Source organism: Sceloporus occidentalis, unplaced genomic scaffold (assembly GCF_023333645.1).
Source record: "Sceloporus occidentalis isolate IW3139 unplaced genomic scaffold, rSceOcc1.0.p SCAF_178, whole genome shotgun sequence".
Classification (NCBI taxonomy): Eukaryota; Metazoa; Chordata; class Lepidosauria; order Squamata; family Phrynosomatidae; genus Sceloporus; species Sceloporus occidentalis.
The window spans coordinates 1,444,936-1,463,488 of NW_028317158.1; the positions used below are offsets into that span (position 1 = coordinate 1,444,936).

General features: G+C 44.3%; 1 protein-coding gene across 4 annotated transcripts in view; it reads right to left on the bottom strand.

Annotated features, from left to right (window-relative positions):
- The window catches only part of LOC149278872 (serine/threonine-protein kinase OSR1-like), a 34,622-nt gene that overhangs the window by 15,735 nt on the left and 334 nt on the right, over nt 1-18,553 (bottom strand). For all 4 annotated transcript variants that reach the window (XM_089501648.1, XM_089501647.1, XM_089501645.1 and 1 more), the window contains exons 2-3: nt 5,628-5,740; nt 2,131-2,239 (exon numbers count right to left, since the gene is read on the bottom strand). In XM_089501648.1, coding sequence (XP_089357774.1) covers nt 2,131-2,239; nt 5,628-5,740 — 222 coding nt within the window. The remainder of the gene's footprint in view (nt 1-2,130; nt 2,240-5,627; nt 5,741-18,553) is intronic.

The following is an 18,553-nucleotide window of genomic DNA, read 5'->3' on the forward strand; positions in this document are numbered from 1 at the left end:
ATAAAATAAAATAAAAATAATGTCAATATTATGATTATTATTGTTGATTATAATTATTGATTTATAGCATTATATTCTGCAGGATTATACAATGGAACTCGGAGACATACTGAGAAAAACGGCAATGGGGAGGATGACATGGGGGGGGCAGGTTTTGGTTTTTTTCAGTAGTGGAAATTTAGTGGCTCATTCAAAAACGTGTTTTTTTTTCTTTTTCTGCCTGATGCTCTATATTCCCCCTTTCTACCGCGCCATAAAAGTGATTCATTTACACTATTCCTGGACCCGCGGTAAGCGGGTAATTTACGGACGCGATCTGCCGGGGAACAGCAAATAATGCATCACAAAATAACCGGCAGCTTTCCGTCAATAGAGGCCTCATTAACTAAACGCCTGCGCTCGCCTACCGTGGGAAATCACGCTGATTTACGGATCCCTCCGTCAGTGCGTACTACTACTGCACGCGGCTCAATTATCTCCGCGTGCGCCTCATAAATCCTCGTTCACAGGAGTAGCTACGAAGAACACCCTTTTATACTTTATATGCTGAGTCTGCCCTTTTTCAAAACACTTTTTTTTTTAATTAATATTAACCGAATTATGTAAGATAACCGGTATGTTTTCAGGTTAAGACCGTCTTCTTCAAAGCAGTGACCTCCGCTTTAAACGTGATCTATAAAGCGGGATTAATACCGTATTTGCTCGATTATAAGACGACCCTGATTATAAGACGACCCCCCAAAATCTGAATATTAATTTAGGAAAAAAAGAAAAAGCCTGAATATAAGACGACCCTAAAGGGAAAAAGTTTTACCAGTAAATGCTAATTCATCTAAACTATTTTTTTTAAATAAAAGCTATGATTTTGTTTTTATTTCCTTGTATTTTCCAACCTGTCCCCCAGTTACGCACATCTGCCCCAGAAATGCCTTATACCCCCTATATGCCACTGTGCCCCATGATATGCCTTTTAACCCTCTATATGCCACTGTGCCCCATGATATGCCTTTTAACCCTCTATATGCCACTGTGCCCCATGGTATGCCTTTTAACCCTCTATATGCCACTGTGCCCCATGATATGCCTTTTGACCCCCTATGTGCCACTCTGCCTCCAGAAATGCCTTATACCCCTATATCCCATTCTGGCATTTAGGGGGTTAAAATGCATATTATTGGGCAGAGTGGCATATAGGGAGGTATAAGGCATTTCAGGAGGCAGAGTGCTCTATTAAATGCCCCTTTAACGCCACTCTGCCTCCTGAAATGCCTTATACCTCCCTATATGCCACTCTGCCCCATAATATGCCTTTTAACCCCCTAAGTGCCAGAGTGGCATATAGGGGTATAAGGCATTCCAGAAATGCCCTATGCCCCCATTTAACACACACACACACACACTTACCGGTGCTTCCAATTTCCTGCTGTATTGCCGGGGCAGCGGGTTGACGTCTCCTTCCGCTGCAGCCGGAAGGAGGTGGAGTTGGCAGCGGGGGTTTGTCTGCGCCCGTCGCGGATACCTTCCCCGGCTGTCAGAGATCAGAGGAACTCTGATCTCTGACAGCCGGGGAAGGTATCCGTGACGGACGCAGTCAACCCCCGCTGCTAGCCACACCTCCTTCCAGCTGCAGCGGACGTTGTCTACGCGGATCGCGTGGACGTCAACCCGCTGCCCCGGCAATACAGCAGGAAGCACCGGTAAGTGTGTGTGGGGGGGGGGGGTGTGGGGGGGAGACAGCAGGATCCAGGTCCCCTGCAGCGGTGCGGGGGATCTGGATCTTAGTCTCATAGTCAGACCTCTATTTGAGGTCTGATTATAAGACGACCCCGATTAGAAGATGAGGGGTATTTTTCAGAGTATTTGCTCTGAAAAAAACCTCGTCTTATAATCGAGCAAATACGGTATATCTTTTTTTCTTCCTTCCTGTAAAACCTTTTCTCCTGTTTTAAATAAGTGGAACAGCCTCCCAGTAGAAGTGGTAGAGGGTAATACAGCGAGGGTATTAAACATGCGCGGGATAGACATACGGCTCCTGAATCTAAGACGAGACTAACGACTGAATATGGTTTGAGTCTGCCCCCCGAACGAGCCAAACGCACCCCCCCCCGGCCCCCAAAAGCCCCCTCTTACCTCCGCTTAGCAGCTTCATTACCAGCCACAGCTCGTCTTTCACCACGAAGGAGGTGTAGTAGGAGACGATGTTGGGGTGATGACACTGACTCATTGCCTGGATCTCTTTCTGAGGAGACAGAGACAAGAAAATAAGCACCAGATGGACGCGCTTTCAAAATATTTCCCATATTCTGGGGATCTGCGTCTCGCGTGGCTGCGGGGGTTAAAGTTCTTATCTCATCCCCCCATAACTATGTATTTGTATAGCTCTTGGAAGGCGTGGTCTAGATGAGGCACGACTGACAGGAACCAATCAGCTCTCTGCTTACAAAGACTGCCTCGGCCAATCAGCAACAGCCTGCAACTTAACACCAAGAGAGAGATAACCGAGCGGCTTTTCACGCAGCGGCCTCTTTCTAGATTATTAATAAACGGGACCAGCTAAACGGGTAACTTACTTAGTAAAAAAAAAAACGTATTTAGCTCAGACAAAAGTATTAGGCAGGCAACATTTTTTTTCCACCTGGTGGTAGATAAATGGAACAGCCTCCCAGTAGAAGTGGTAGAGGGTAATACAGTGAGGGTATTAAACATGCATGGGATAGACATACGGCTCCTGAATCCAAGACGAGACCAACGACTGATTAAGGTTTGAGTCTTTACAGCAGGAGAAACGGGCGACTAGATGGGGGCCGAATGGGGCCGATCTGACGGCAGATTCTGTGTTTCTGATTCTGTAAAATCTCATGCGCGATGCAGTTTTTTGGGGGGATTTCTCCTGAAATTCTGAATTTATTACCTAGAAAGGACTCAATGTTTTTTTTAAAATCTTAGCAAATATGAATATATACATTTTTAGGACCCATAAGAAAAAAAAAAATATTTTCCGGTTTCCATGGCGGCGATTTCAGTATCACGCAGCGTTAAACACTCAGTTTATACGGCTAAAGCAGGATATTTGGTTGATCGGATGGCTGCGGGCTGCGCAGGTTCCCAGCACCGTGAGTGTTGATGGCGTCAGACCGGTCTCTGGTATTCTGCAGACGCTTGCCTTTATTAAATCAAAATCCGACTGTAGATCCGCAGACCATCTGCGCCCAAAGGCAGAAGTACTGGACGCTTCAACATCGAAAAACAGGTAAGAGGGGGGGGGGGGGGTTGTATCTTGCGTTGGTTTCCATCGTCGATAATAAAAGGAAAATATTTCTGGTATTTCACGCTCGTGGGCCAAAAATACCAACTCTCCAGAAACCAAAACTACCGGCTCCGAAGATTAAAATTATAACTTGGCTCTAAAAAAACACTATAGAAATATATTAAAAAAATTAATTCTTTTTTCCCCTCCTACAACCAAACATGCGGATTTTGAAACAAAAAGGAAGAATTTAGTTAAACATGAAAATGTATACGGGGTACTAATGGTGCCTGTATACTGTAATTACCCCCCCCCCCAGCACGGTCGGTCAGTGACAAAAACCTGGTTTTATCCCATTTTTTCCCCAATAAACCCCCTTTATCTGCAGACCTGGAGCCGCCGTTGCTGTCAGTCGTGTGATATTTTGGGTGACTTTCCCGGCTCAAACACCGCACTGAGCTGATGCTTTATGGCGATGCTAATGAAGTCTGCCTTACATAGACTTTCATTAATCAGAGAGTCCAGTTGGGTGATTAAGACTGAGCAATTCTATTGTTTCCCACAGGCAGTATGATAAGAAGTCGGGGTGTTTAGTAGATCGGGGGTCAGATAACAGAATGAGAATCATACAACCTACATATTATGGGGCAAAAACTACAACCGTTGGAATGTTTGTATGACGGGACGTTCTTTAAGGACATTTAATTTTAGTTTTTATGGAAAGATCTCTTCGCAGTCTTGGGTTTGGGGTGTCGATGAAGCCCTGGGTTTGGGGTGTCGATGAAGCCCTAGGTTTGGGGTGTCGATGAAGCCCTAGGTTTGGGGTGTCGATGAAGCCCTAGGTTTGGGGTGTCGATGAAGCCCTGGGTTTGGGGTGTCGATGAAGCCCTGGGTTTGGGGTGTCGATGAAGCCCTGGGTTTGGGGTGTCGATGAAGCCCTGGCAGTGATGGAGTTAATTGCCCAGCGCTCGTTGAAACACAAAGAAAATGAGGAATCAGCCGTTTGATGAATACTCGCACACGGTGGCTGCCAGCCAGGAATCGCCGGGCACCATGAATAATAAAACGTGATCCGGCTCCATTCTCTATAAGCCATCTGATGTACAGAGCGGGGAAAATAAAAGCGCAGAAGCCCCCGTCCTGCGCGGCCCCCGTGGAGAGCTCTACAGCCTCAGTACAAAGAAAGCCATTAATCTGGTTGGAGAGACTCACCAGAGCCCTCTACCAGCAGAGATCCGAGGTTCCCAGCACCAACCTAGCTGGGCGGCCGCTGCAGAACAATAAAGGTAGCCACATGAGGCCCCCATATCATGTACTGGGACCCCGTAAAAGGAACGATCCGCTTCATGGCTTTTATCGTAGCCACAATGCTTTTCGTCTGCCGGTGGAACCCTGTAAGAGGTATTTGGAAGCCGGAGGCGTTATCTGATCGAGTCCTTTCCATTTTTCTCGCTCCAAGATTTACAAAGATTGTCTGAACCAATGAACAATCAGCAGCTTAACAATAGCTTAATGGGGAGGAATAATCATGTAGAACCTCAGAACAAGAAGTAAAGATGGCTGACCACATCGCATACACACGTTTTTAAATCGGATGTCGGAGGTTTCCTTTTAACCCCCAGCATGCAGATACAAATCCCCCCTCCCCCCCCCCCGAAATGCATCTTTCCTACACTCACAGCCGACACGCACTCACGTGCGCAGACACGCTGTCCATTGACTTCAATGGGAGTCTTTTCCGGCCATTGATCAGAGGAGGCCTAGTGCTGCAGCTCTGGGGCTGCAGCTTCTCTTAAAAGCTAAGTACTTTTTTTTTTTGAAAGAAGAAAATAAAGAAAAAGGTTGAAGACACCGGAGTGTCTCTGTAACGCCGTCTGGTTTCTTGTCATCGCACAGATTTAACTATACATTACACAGGGCCAGCTCAGCCTTTGCTACGGCAGAAGCTCACTGGGGTTGGACTAAAAAAATAAAAATGCAGGGATTTGAAACGTTTGCCTGCCCTGCCGGTTAATGCCAACACCGTTAACGGTTTCCAAGCTAGATAAACCCTGAACGCGTCATAAAAGGTGAAGTCCCTTTATCCTTATCTGTTGTAGACATTTTTTTATGACTTTAGATGGTTTTTTTATTTCTAAATAAATTGCTTTTGTGTCACATGACAATTAAGTATTTCCCCCCCCCGCAGTGCCAAAAGTTTACACGGTTAAAGAATCACTTGTGGGAATTCAGCAGGACTAGGAACGATTTAGTTCCAAAAGTGTTGAATTTAGGAGAACAGGTGGGACAGCACCTTCAATAATGTACATTTTGTTATTTGAATGTGAATATTTGGGGGAAAGTGGTTCAAACCGGTCACACAGTCACATAGTGTTATTACCAGTAGTTCATCCATGCTGGTTTGGCATTTTTCTAGGTTAATCCTTTTGATGGCCACCTTCTCCTTCTTGGGGGAACAGTAAGCGGCTTGGACCACCGCCGTAGCTCCGCTTCCTAGGGAGCAAAAACAATATAAAATAAAAAAATAAAGATACACAGTTTCAACTAGATATAGTACCGCGACTTCCCATATGTTACACTTATTAACCAACACAGTGTAAAAAATAAATAAAATGCATTTTGTCATTAAGGGGTTAAATGTATTGTTTTCAATGGGTTTAGGGACCGCCCATTGTCCTTAAGGGGTTAAAAAAAAAACAAAAACCCCACAAATAACAAAAAAGTATTTTTCCCCCCATTTTTTTTTTTTTGTGGTTGAAGACCCGGGGGTTTCTCTGCGTTGCCGTCTCGTTTCTTGTTATCGCAAAAAAATGTAACTTAAAAATAATAATAATAATAAACACAAAATAGAAATGTGAGGGGAAATGAAAGAATAAAGTATAATAAAAACCCAAAGTACTTTTTCTAAGCGGAAACGTTTATTTTGAGAACGGGTTCTTCTTTCCCGGACGCCGTCCCTTTAATTGCGATCTGTTTTTAGAGCGCTAATCCCCTCGAGCGCTTTGATTTCGTCCCTCCCAGGAGACGCGGAGCCCGCGCTTTTATCAGGGGTCCCGCAAGCCGCTGCTTCTGGGAAGGGTGGGCAACGCAAACGCAAGGTGCGCTCCTTTGATAGGCATCATGTGACCCTGCGGTCGCAAACACACAACCGATCGCATCCTAAAACTCACCAAAAGTGCGGCTTTTCACGTCAGTTCAGCTGGTTGAAGGTAGCAAGAGTAATAATAATAATAATAATAATAATAATAATAATAATAATAACAACGACAGATAGCCAGAACGGGACAAACTTGTGATTCGGAATAATAATGCTTCGGATACCACACACACAAAAACATTGCATTTCTGTTTTCTTGTGACCCGGCGCATGGGCACCTCGACTGCAGTCCCACTGAGAAACCGTAAAAGAGGAAGCGTTTAAGGGACCACCAATAGAGTAAATATTAATAATTAAAAAAATTTATATTTGTTATTAAAAATAATAATAAATGAGGATCTGATCACACGGAGAAGCTGCAGAAGAAGAACACCTCCTCAGTGGTTTGGATCTTGCAGAAAAGCGCTGCGTAAATTGTAGGCGCTATATAAATAAAAGATAATAATAATAATAATAATAAATGATAATAATTCCCCTATCCATTAGCAAAGAGGGAAAAACGTAAAGGGAGCACACAGCGATCACACGCAATGAAGTGCATTTCTATATACGTTTTAATGCTGAAATAATATTGTGTTACAGTTACATTGAGACGCGGCTCAGGAGTAACCACCGGCAGCTCTCGGGATAATTAGCTAAAAAGTTCATATTTCCGTCCGAGCGAGAAGTCCTACAAACACGCAGCGGCCTGAAAACGGAATATTACGGGGCAAAAACTACCGTAAACCGGACAAGATTTTGGAAAATGTATTCTAAATCTGATATCAGTAATAAAATGATTGATGGGAGATCCCCTTTTAAAGAGCTCTCTGCAGCCGGCTGACAATACACAGAATCTGCCGGCAGATCGGCCCTATCCGGCCCCCGTCGAGTCGCCCGATTCTCCTGCTGTAAAGACTCAGACCTTAATCAGTCGTTGGTCTCGTCTTAGATTCAGGAGCCGTATGCCTATCCCATGCATGTTTAATACCCTCACTGTATTACCCTCTACCACCTCTGCCAAGAGGCTGTTCCATTCATCTACCACCCTTCAGTCCTTTGATCCGAATATCCCCAATTCAGTAATTATTCTACCTAAGCCGGCCGCAGACTGCCCCACGCCAAGCACAGCTTTCCGTTTATTGTTTTTTTTTTTTAAGAGATACATACTCATGTGTTAAACACAAAAACATACGTGAAGATATAAGCCCTATGTGTGTAACACGTGTAACCGGCACCGGCGAGACCATTTGGCCCCATCTGGTTAATGATCGACTTCCTACCAGGAACAGACTTTAACTCAAACCTGTAACAAATCTCTAAACTGGTGCTGCTGGTTCACGGAAACCACAGCGATCCCATCTTCAATGAAACGTTCATCCTTCAGGCCACCGATGGATGTGTTTAAGGTGCAGTTCCATCTACGTTACTGAATTTAACTTCCAGCATCATTAGAAATCTTTTTCCTAGCACTGCGGAACCCCAGATCTGCCCAGAAATGAATTATTAAATGGCGGAGACTCTGGCCTCATTCTTGATTGACCCGCAAAAAATTATAGAAGGACACAAAAGCAGGCACTGATAGGTTGTTGCCATAGGAGCAGAAAAAGTTGTTTTGTTTTATTTCTCTCCTTGGCCTGCAGGCGATGTGTCTAAGAAGACCCCCACAAGTGCAGAACGCACTCCCATTGAGTTCAATGAGCACACTTTCCTGCTAAGGGAGAGGCTGTGTGCTGCAGCTTCCGCTCATTTTTTCTTTTCTTTCAGCAAAAAATGCTTGTTTCCCCACTTACAAAATATTTAACATGCACTCTTAATTGGCGAGGGCGCATAAGGGCCACTGGAGCGCCCCTTTAATAATGTCACGGCCGCACCACGCACATTATAACTCCAAACAATGAGCATCATGGGAGCTGTAGTTCTTAACAAAGAGCTTCCAGCAGCCAAATTCACCATCGATGTAAAGAGACCCACGTTCCGTATATTTGTGGCGAGTCTCTGACACGTCGTCCGCTCTTTGCCCTTCAGCTAGAAACATTTTTATGAATTATTAATAAAAAATCTTGTTTATTGAGATTAGGATCCGATTTACGGGGGAAGGGGGATCTCCAGCTAAGACATGCTCATCGCCGAAAAACAAGCAGAGCCGTCACGCCTAAAAGGAACACGCTACTGATATATTAGAAGGAAAAAGCATACCAGAGTCTCTTTTGCAGCCGTGTGATTGGCTGGCGGTACTCCGATTGATGGGGGGGGGGGGGGGAGTACTTGGCTAATAAATCCGTCTCTTTAAGACACAAGCCTTTTTGTATCAATACTGTGTTTCATTGATGTTCCTCTGCACTAACATCCCAGGAAAAGTTACACGCAGATAAAAGCAAGACTACTGGTCGGAGAAGGTAAGATCCCCATGAATAGGGCTGCGGTTACTGATTATAGAAATTAACCCTTTGAAAGTCACAGGAGTCTAGAAAAGGTATAGCTCAATGGCTAGAGAGCCACAGAAACAGCTTTACAGATTCTTTAATCCTCATCACTAGATTGTCAGCCTGCGAGCAAGGTCGGCTTCACCCAAATGTATCAGATTGTCTTACCTGGTTCTAGTTTTGTCGGACCCTTTGAATGCAGGGACTGTAAGAAGCGCTGCTGGAATTGTTGGCGCTGTACAAATACAATTTAATATTAATAATCATGTGCGACGAAAAAAAAAAAAAGATTTTACATATATTTTTTTTCCCTTATAGGTCCCTGCTGACTGAATGCTGCAAAAATAAATAAATTATTATTAAAAAAAATAAAAAATCTACTGCATGGCTCTCAAGGGGTTAATGCAGCAGAGGCTCCAACCTCTCGGCATTAACTCAAAATTATCTCGAAATTCCTTGGATTCTATAGGGGTCTGACCTCTGAGGCTTATTCAGATTCCGCACTCAGTCGTGGCTTTCATGCGAACGGGATTCCCAATCCCCCTGAAGGAGGAGTACACCAGGAACTACCCGCAAACCCACACAAGGGGTTAAACAACCCTTCCAGGGCTTCCACACAAAAGTGTTAAAGCACAAAACACCAGAATGGTGCCTTACAATCCTCTGGCATGCAGAGAGTTAAATTCTGTAGAACCAGCCGCCGCTCCGTAAATCGAATTTAATTAACCGGCGAGAGCCAATCACAGCAAGGCGTCGTTATTCCACGAATCCGCAGGTTCCACGGGATTGAAAACGGCGCTTTGTCCTCCGTGTTTCATACATGAGCGCCAGCACCATGCGCAGCCCCGTATCAACGCGCAATATACGTTAACCCCTGCCGCTCCAAGTAATTTAATCACTACCAAGCCCCTGACTTTATTTAATTTTCATCATTGGATTTTTTTTATTTTTTTTTACTTTGGGCTCTCATTCATGAATAAAAAGACAAGATTAGCTTTAGGTTAAAACTTTTATATATAGTGGAGCACACTGTGACGCATGCAAACAACCATTCCCACAGCACTTCTTACAGTCCCTCTATTCAAAGGCTATAGCACTGACTAAGACAAACCTATACACTGGGTAACAAGGACCCGCTCGCAAACTTTTAGTATTCTGCCCCAAACACATATTAAAAGTATTTAATTAGAATAAGCATTTTTTACTATGGGGTAAAGTCATATATAAAAAACAAAAAAATCCAATAATTCTTAATCAAAAGGAGACATTGTTTTTAATAATAATAATAATAAAATTAAAAAAAATAAAAAAAAAAAACACATAAAAATCAACAATGTCTCCATCCATGTTTAAGGGATTTTGGTTGGAAATACAGCGAGCTACAAGCCATTCCGCGAAAGAAGAAATTCCAGCCAAATGATAAAATAGGATTTCCTCCCTTTGTATTTTGTTTATTGAATTCCCCGGTCAACTAATCAAAGCAATAAAAAAAAGGGATTTTTTTTTTACAGTTGAATATCATCATTTCAACAGAAAATAACGTCATCATGAAGCTAAAAATGTTTAAGATTTGGCAGCAAAATTTAACAATTCTATGCCAGAATGCATTAGAAAAATGAGAATAAAATAAATAAATGACAACATATACAAAAATGTTTCTTAATTTCATTTTTATATTTTATACAAATGACATTTTTAATATGTGTTTGTATGTAATCTTGTGACCTTAGCAATATAAAATATTAAACACTGCAGCCAGTTTTGCACGTCAATAATTAGTGAATTTTTTTTTATTTTTTATTATTAAATATTTACACGGATGTAGCCAAAAGTAGATACGTTGACTGCACGCTGCTTGGATAAATTCACTAATATTTTTCAACAGATAAATTAAATGTTCCGGGAAAATAGTAAAAGGACTTATTCTCTTGTAGCATTTGATTTGTATAGCGCTGTCATATATCGCAGCGCTGTACACTGACATTAAACAAAGATTTGCTGGATGATGATTTAACAGGTTGTAGAATATTCAGCAGTTTAAGATGTTTTAACAATACATGGCAGGGGCACAACAAAAAAAAATAAATATAATATATATATATATATATAAATAAAAAAAATCTCAGTGGCAAAATTCCCAGTGCCAGCTTTGCCCCCCAAACAGCTTGTCAGTGCTACCTTTGCCCCCCCAAACAGCTTGTCAGTGCCACCTTTGCTTCCAAACAACTGGTTAGTGCCCCCAAACAGCCTGGCTGCACTTGATCTCCTTTTTTTTGATTGGCTGTTCATTTCTTATTTAACTCTTTGTAACATGTTTCCTAGCAGGGAAGTTAGGAGGGTAACCTGAATGCTTCTAATGTAGTGAGCGCTGCGACAGCTTATATAAAGTTAGTAACTACAGGCAAACAATCTATCGTTTCCTTAAACCCCTTCTATCCATAGGTAGTTTTAATAAGTTAATTTAGTTAAAAGCAGTGAAGGCGGCCGGGCGGGTTTCAGGCTGTACGGTCCGCGTAGGGTCCGCGTTACATGTAATATACACCAGATATTTGTTCACTTAAGAGCGTTACGGGAAGACACAGAGTCAGCGTGAACTAATTATATATATTTATGCACAGAGTGCCGGCAACGCGCGTAACTACAACAAAGAGCGCTTATTGTGTGTAAAATAATGAAAGGAAGAGACGAGCCTCTTAGACCCTTCCCAGGAACCTCAGGGTGGATTCTTTGCACAAGGAGCTCAGGGCAGACGTTTTTTACCGTACTACTGAAATAATAGAAGCTTCTCTGCCTGTCTCATCCATTACAGACTCAAAATGTGCTTCCCCCACTGGAAACGGTTCAAACATTCCTTAAAGAGGCTTCTTTCTCTTATACATTATTCCTCAGTACATCTATACCCTAAATAAACAAGGGGTTTAAATACAAGCTCTGTATACAATGATAACCCCCCCAGCGCTGTATACAGTAATATAACCCCCAGCTCTGTATACAATGATAACCCCCCCAGCGCTGTATACAGTAATATAACCCCCCAGCGCTGTATACAGTAATATAACCCCCAGCGCTGTATACAGTAATATAACCCCCATTACTGTATACAGTAATATAACCCCCAGCGCTGTATACAGTAATATAACCCCCCAGCGCTGTATACAGTAATATAGCCCCCATTACTGTATACAGTAATATAGCCCCCCAGCGCTGTATGCAGTAATATAACCCCCCAGCGCTGTATACAGTAATATAACCCCCCAGCGCTGTATGCAGTAATATAACCCCCAGCGCTGTATACAGTAATATAACCCCCCAGCGCTGTATACAGTAATATAACCCCCCAGCACTGTATACAGTAATATAACCTCCCAGCGCTGTATACAGTAATATAAACCCCCCAGCGCTGTATACAGTAATATAACCTCCCAGCGCTGTATACATTTTGTCCCAATAAACTCCCTTTATCTGCAAACCTGGAGGCCGCCGTTGCTGTCAGTCATGTGATATTTTGGGTGACTTTCCCGGCTCAAACACCACACTGAGCTGATGCTTTTTGGCAATGATAATGAAGTCCGTCCCTCCATAAACTTCTATTGTATTCCATTCTATTGCTCCCCACGGGCAGTATGATAAGGAGTCGCAGTGTTTAGTAGATCGGGGATGAGATAACAGAGCGAGAAACTCATACAAATGGTTAATACGCAGCTGACAGAAAATGGGGCAAAACTTTTATTTTTTAATCTGATATTTTTTGGAAACTTTTTATACCAACTAAAAAGAAGAAGCGCAACTCATAGATGTATATAGATATATATAGTCATTTTTTTTTATGCGGAAAGCCACAAAAGCAGCAGTTCCCCTCCAAACACGTTACTATGCAATATTATGGTTATTTCTTTAAAAAAAAAAAAAAGCTATTTTTTTTTTTTTTTTTTTTTAAGTGTTTACGCCAGAGTGGTCATATAGTCAGACGAACTCAATGAAATCCCCGTGCCAGATCCGAGATGTGAATGAGGTCACCAGTGCCCCCCCAACTAGGAGAAGAGGCTTTGAATAAACTTTGGCCAAATACCAGACCGAGATGTGTGAGAAGCCAACAGAGAGGTGAATAAGGCCGCATTCATGGCCTGGGGGAGGAAGGGTGAGGTAGAGAGGGAGAGGAAAGATATGGGAGGGAGGGGAGACCAACAATAAGAAGGTTGGGTGTTTCTCCATTCCTGGATTATTTCTCCACCTCGCACAATTTAGCCAGACCACAAGCCCTGCTTCGGGGACCGTACGAGTCCCGTCCCACCGCGGGGTTTAAACGAGGAAACCTCAGACTCAATACACATAGGGGGCTTCAGATTCCTGGCAAGAAGAGATCGTGGTGAGCAATGTTCCCTCTAATTTTTCTTGGGTGGTGTGCGCAGAAAATTTCTGTTGTGCAAAATTTTCCCCAGAGCCAAAATGTTGTGCGCACAATATGCTTCTACAGTCCATATAAAGCCAAGTTGGTGGAGCTGAAAAAAAAACCCCTTTTGACTCCATGGTCTATTTTAAAGGTGAAATTCTCACCGCAAAAGTTAATTATGAGCAGGGGCTCCGGGCTGTATAAAGGATCAATATATATATAATTTTTTTATTGGGAAAAACCGCATAGCTTCTGTCGTTAGGCAACCATTGACAGGGGTACAGCATAACACCTATCACTATATACCGAGGCAGACATTGACGGTGTTGCAGCATAACTGTTATTATATACTGAGGCAAACATTGACGGTGGGGCAGCATAACACCTATCACTATATACTGAGGCACAGCACAACACCTATCACTATATACTGAGGCACAGCACAACACCTATCACTATACATTGAGCCAGACATTGCCAATAATGTAGCATAACCCCTATCACTTTATATTAAGCCAAACATTGATGCGGTGTAGGCCTACTGCTTCAGTGTCTGGCTTAGTATATAGGGATGCACCGAAATTAAAATTCTGCATTCACCGGACCGAAACTGAAAATGACCCCCCCCCCCTTTAAAAAACAAAAACAAAAAACCCCACTTTATTAAAAATAACACACCAAAATTGGACAAAAAACCCAACAACAATATTATATATATATACATATATAATTGCTAACAGCAATCACACTCCTATCATGCCCAGGCAGCCAGTACATGCTGGAACCTGGGCATCATATTAATGTGATTACAGCCTCCCTATGCCATGCTATCCCCCCCCCCACTTACACATCCATGCTATCACACACACACTTCACAAACATTCAGCATAAACTACAGCATAACACCCATCACTCTCACACACTTACTAATCCACTCTCACTTAATGTTTTCTTACCTTTCCTCTGTTAGTTACTTTTCCTCCTCCTCTTCATTCTTCCTCTTGCCTCTTCTTCTTCTGTGTCCTGTCCTTCCGGTGCAGTAAAGACGGTGGGCGTGGCTTCAGTGCTGTGCGCCGGGATCTGACATCAAATCCCGACGCACAGCATCAGTTGCCGCGCGCATCGCAAGGGAGCAGGATATTAACAGACCTCCCGCTCCCTTGATTGATTTTAAGCCGGTTGGGGTGAGATTTTTGATCTCCCTAACCGAGCTTTCTCCTCCAGCGGCGGACATTACTGTCCGTATCTGGAGGAGTGCCAGCGTCACCCTGGACGCAGAGGCGACTCTAGAAACAATATATAGGGGGGGCACACAAGATACCACAGTCAAACTGGGGGGGCATTCATAATTTCCAAAAGTAATGTGCTATGGAATTATACTTTTGCTATTGGGCTAAAATAATACTTGATCATTCAACATGGGAAGCCCGAAGCCACAATTGAGTGCGACTAATCCTTGAAATAAATATTATAACAAAATAAATAACTTTTCCACTAAATGATTCCAGGGCCTTGAATGTTTTGTCCACCGAAGTCACTACAACTTCAGGAGGGCATTTTATCTCAGGATAAATATAAATTAAATAATTCCTACTGTAAGTTAAGTCCCAGGAAACAGATGACCAAACACACACACACCAACACAGGCTCTGCCACACCAACACCCAGACACACACACCAGGACAAGCTCTGCCACACCAACACCCAAACACATACCAGGACAGGCTCTGCCACACCAACACCCAAACACACACCAGGACAGGCTCTGCCACACCAACACCTATACACACACACCCGGGGACAGGCTCTGCTACACGGATAACCAAAAATACACAAACAGCAGGACACAATCTACGTCACAGACGTCTACATCAGGATGGATTTTTCACACTGCATTGTCGTTTATACCCCCCTTAGTGTTTTTGCCCCTTGTGTATGGATGCCCCTGCTGCCCATATATAATATTAGCCCCAGTTGCCGATAGCAGGTATAGATCAACACATTAACACACAAACCAAGCTTTGCATGCAGAGATCAACTGAAATTCACTTGTGATCTCAGCACTGAAGGTATATATCAAATAAACAGAATCAGACATACAAATCCTGTATTTGCAGGTATACAATAATAATATATGAAACGTAGCATTGCAGGTATAGATCAAATAAATACATGGAAACAGCACTGCAGGTATTAATCAACAGAATAAGACATACAAACCCTCTATTTGCAGGTATACATGAATAATGTATGGAAATATATAGATATGGATCTACAGAATAACGCAAAAAATGCAGGTTTAGATCAATTGGAATTCACATAAAAACACGTCATTAAAAGGTATATTTAAAACCCCCTAAATTACAGGCATAGATCACAGGTTGCACACCCCAAAGCCAGCCCTGGTGTCCACACAGCAATCACACTCCTATCATACCCAGGCAACCAGTAAATGCTGGTACCTAGGCATGATGGGACTGTGCTTGCTGTTAGCAATCACACTCCTATCATGCCAGGTCAGCCAGTACATGCTGGTACAGGGTGGCTGTAAGTGATGTGTAGACCCCATACTGCTAGCAGCACCAATACACAAGGGGGGCAGCTAGCTAGGTTTCAGCATGTACTGGCTGACTTGGCATGATAGGAGTGTGATTGCTAACAGCAATCACAGTCCCATCATGCCTAGGTTCCAGCACATACACATCCATGCTATCACACACACGCTCATTCATTCATATACTCTTTCATTCACAGATTAATTCCCTCAATCACGCATACTCATTCAAACACCCTCCCCACCCCCTTACCTGCACTGCAGCTCCTCGATGCCGCTCACAGACTTCAGCAGAGGGCACGGCCTCCCTCTGCGTTCTCTGGTACTGCACAGAGGAAGCAGGACTGGAGCAGAGTAATGTGATGTCACATGAACTCTGCTAGGTTCCGCTTCCTCTGTGCAGTACAGAAGACCCTCCCACAGGTAAGTAGCAGGGTTTGAGGTGCGGCCCACGTAAGATCGGTTGCCCTGGCTGCCGATCTTACACGGGCCGCACCCTCTCTCTCCTCCGCATAAAAAAAAAAAAAAATAAAAAAAGACGGGATTTAAAGTCGCATTGCGACTTTATTCCAAATTCGGCAGGGGGGCAAGGATTAACCTTGGGGGGGCAATTGCCCCCCCTTGCCCCCCTGTAGCGACGCCACTGCCTGGACGGCACCCTGGACGGACTGCCCAACCCCCCAGCTCCCCGTTAGGTACTGTGCGCACAGTTTTACGATGTGTGCGCTCCCTCGAAAAGTTATGTGCGCGCGCACAAGCGCACAGCTTAGAGGGAACACTGGTGGTGAGTCTTTACTCAAAAAAGGGAAGGTGAACAGAACAAGAAGACAAAATCAAAGTGTTTGGGTTAAGAGTGCGTTACGGGGCGGAATAAATGAACGCGCCACCAGGGAGTAGATCTCTCTGGTAAGCAAGAACTGGAGTCTTTGAGTGGGAAGGTGGCCAAAAAGGTGAGCAAGCAGAGCAGCTGTGACAAGGACAAAAGGAGAAAGACAGATGAGATGAAGAATACATCGTGAAGACAGAACGAAAGAATGAAACAGAAAGAAAATGACAAAAAAGAGAGGAGCGTGAAACAGAAACCAGGAAGAGCAGGGGAAGACAAAACATAGAGAGCGCGAGGAGTGGGGACAGAGAGCACGAGAGCGCGAGGGAGCGGAAGAAAAAGGGGGGACAGAGAGCGAGAAGAAAAAGGGGGGACAGAGAGCGAGAAGAAAAAGGGGGGACAGAGAGCGAGAAGAAAAAGGGGGGCAGAGACCGCGTGAGGGAGAGGAAGAAAAAAGGGGGCAGAGACCGCGCGAGGGAGCGGAAGAAAAAAAGGGGAGACAGAGAGCGGAAGAAAAAAGGGGGGGGCAGAGAGCGCGAGGCGGGTGGAGCAAGAAACGCATGTTAGGATAGGGAAAGGAAATGTACAGAATAAAATCTATAGGTTCCAGACAGACACATATAAGAATGGAATGAGAGATAACGGAACAAAGACAGAGGATGGGAATATCGACTTCATATAGAAACAAGATAGAATAGCGGAGCAGACGGGCATCCGAACCGATGACTGGGGAGAAAAAAAAAAAATACAATGCAGATGAGAAATTGAGACAAAGTTAAATAAATAAACAGGACCCCCGGCTTCTGCGGGCATATGAGGGAAAATTGCCCCCCCCTGAGAGCGGGGTCTGCGTAAACAATCCGCAGGGAGAATTAATACACTAAACAACAACAACAACAGCCTGAACTATGTAACGGCACCGGCGGCAGGGAGAGGGGCACCGGCTCGTCATACCCCGGCCTCACCACCATCCCATGTCACAAGTACCACCTGCGCTACTGTCTATGTGTCAGATCCACATTATTAGTGCTGAGACATATGCGCCATCTCTGTATGCCAACACACGCCGTGCCAACACCGACACGCGAGTCCCAGCCAATGAAAACACAGCCGCGGCTCTGCAACACACGTAACGCACACTGAAAGGGAACAAATACATACACGAGTGTATCACATGATAAAAATACACACACAACACACGCCACCCCCTCCAGATCTCCTTCACGCCGGCCGTGGCACCGCACAGCCACGCAAAGCTTATTCTAGCAGCTTACACAACGGAGCGGCGCCATGTTACCCGACAACCACACACAAGAGACAAGACACGCAAAAAGACACGTACCTGCGGCTGGGCTTCCACAAACACAACACACACCACCAGCTGGCACTCAAATGGTGCCAACCCCAGGTGTTTAATCACTAGCCCCCCATCTGCATCAACTCACAATCCACACACACTCTACTGAACAGTCATTGTGTCTCTGACACACACACACACTTGTGTGCCACACACAATAAACCCACTAACACTCGGTTGGTGCCGCTCTGAGATTTGACACCTAATAACCCTCCGCTCCTTAAACGTTATTCTATCTCGCTATTAACTCCGACACCCCCGCTATTCCAACTTGCACAACCTGTATCACCTCCAACCGGTGCCACTCCCTGCATTGACTGCCAGATCACGGCGTGTGACACGTCCGGCGTGCCAGATCACACACGCAGCCCTCCGCCACATTATAAATACCCCCAACCCCGCCACGCACTCCCATTAACTGCCTCCGTCTCCAGGACCAGAGGGACCCCTAGGACGCGTCTCACAGCACCTGCGCCGACTCCCTGTGACACGGGTGCCACCAGACCAACAATGCATGAAAATCCCAATAAGGACCCCTTACAAGGGGGCGCAAGGAGGGGCCAAGGGCAGAGAATAATACAAGAGCCTATACATTAACATATATGTTACACGCTTTC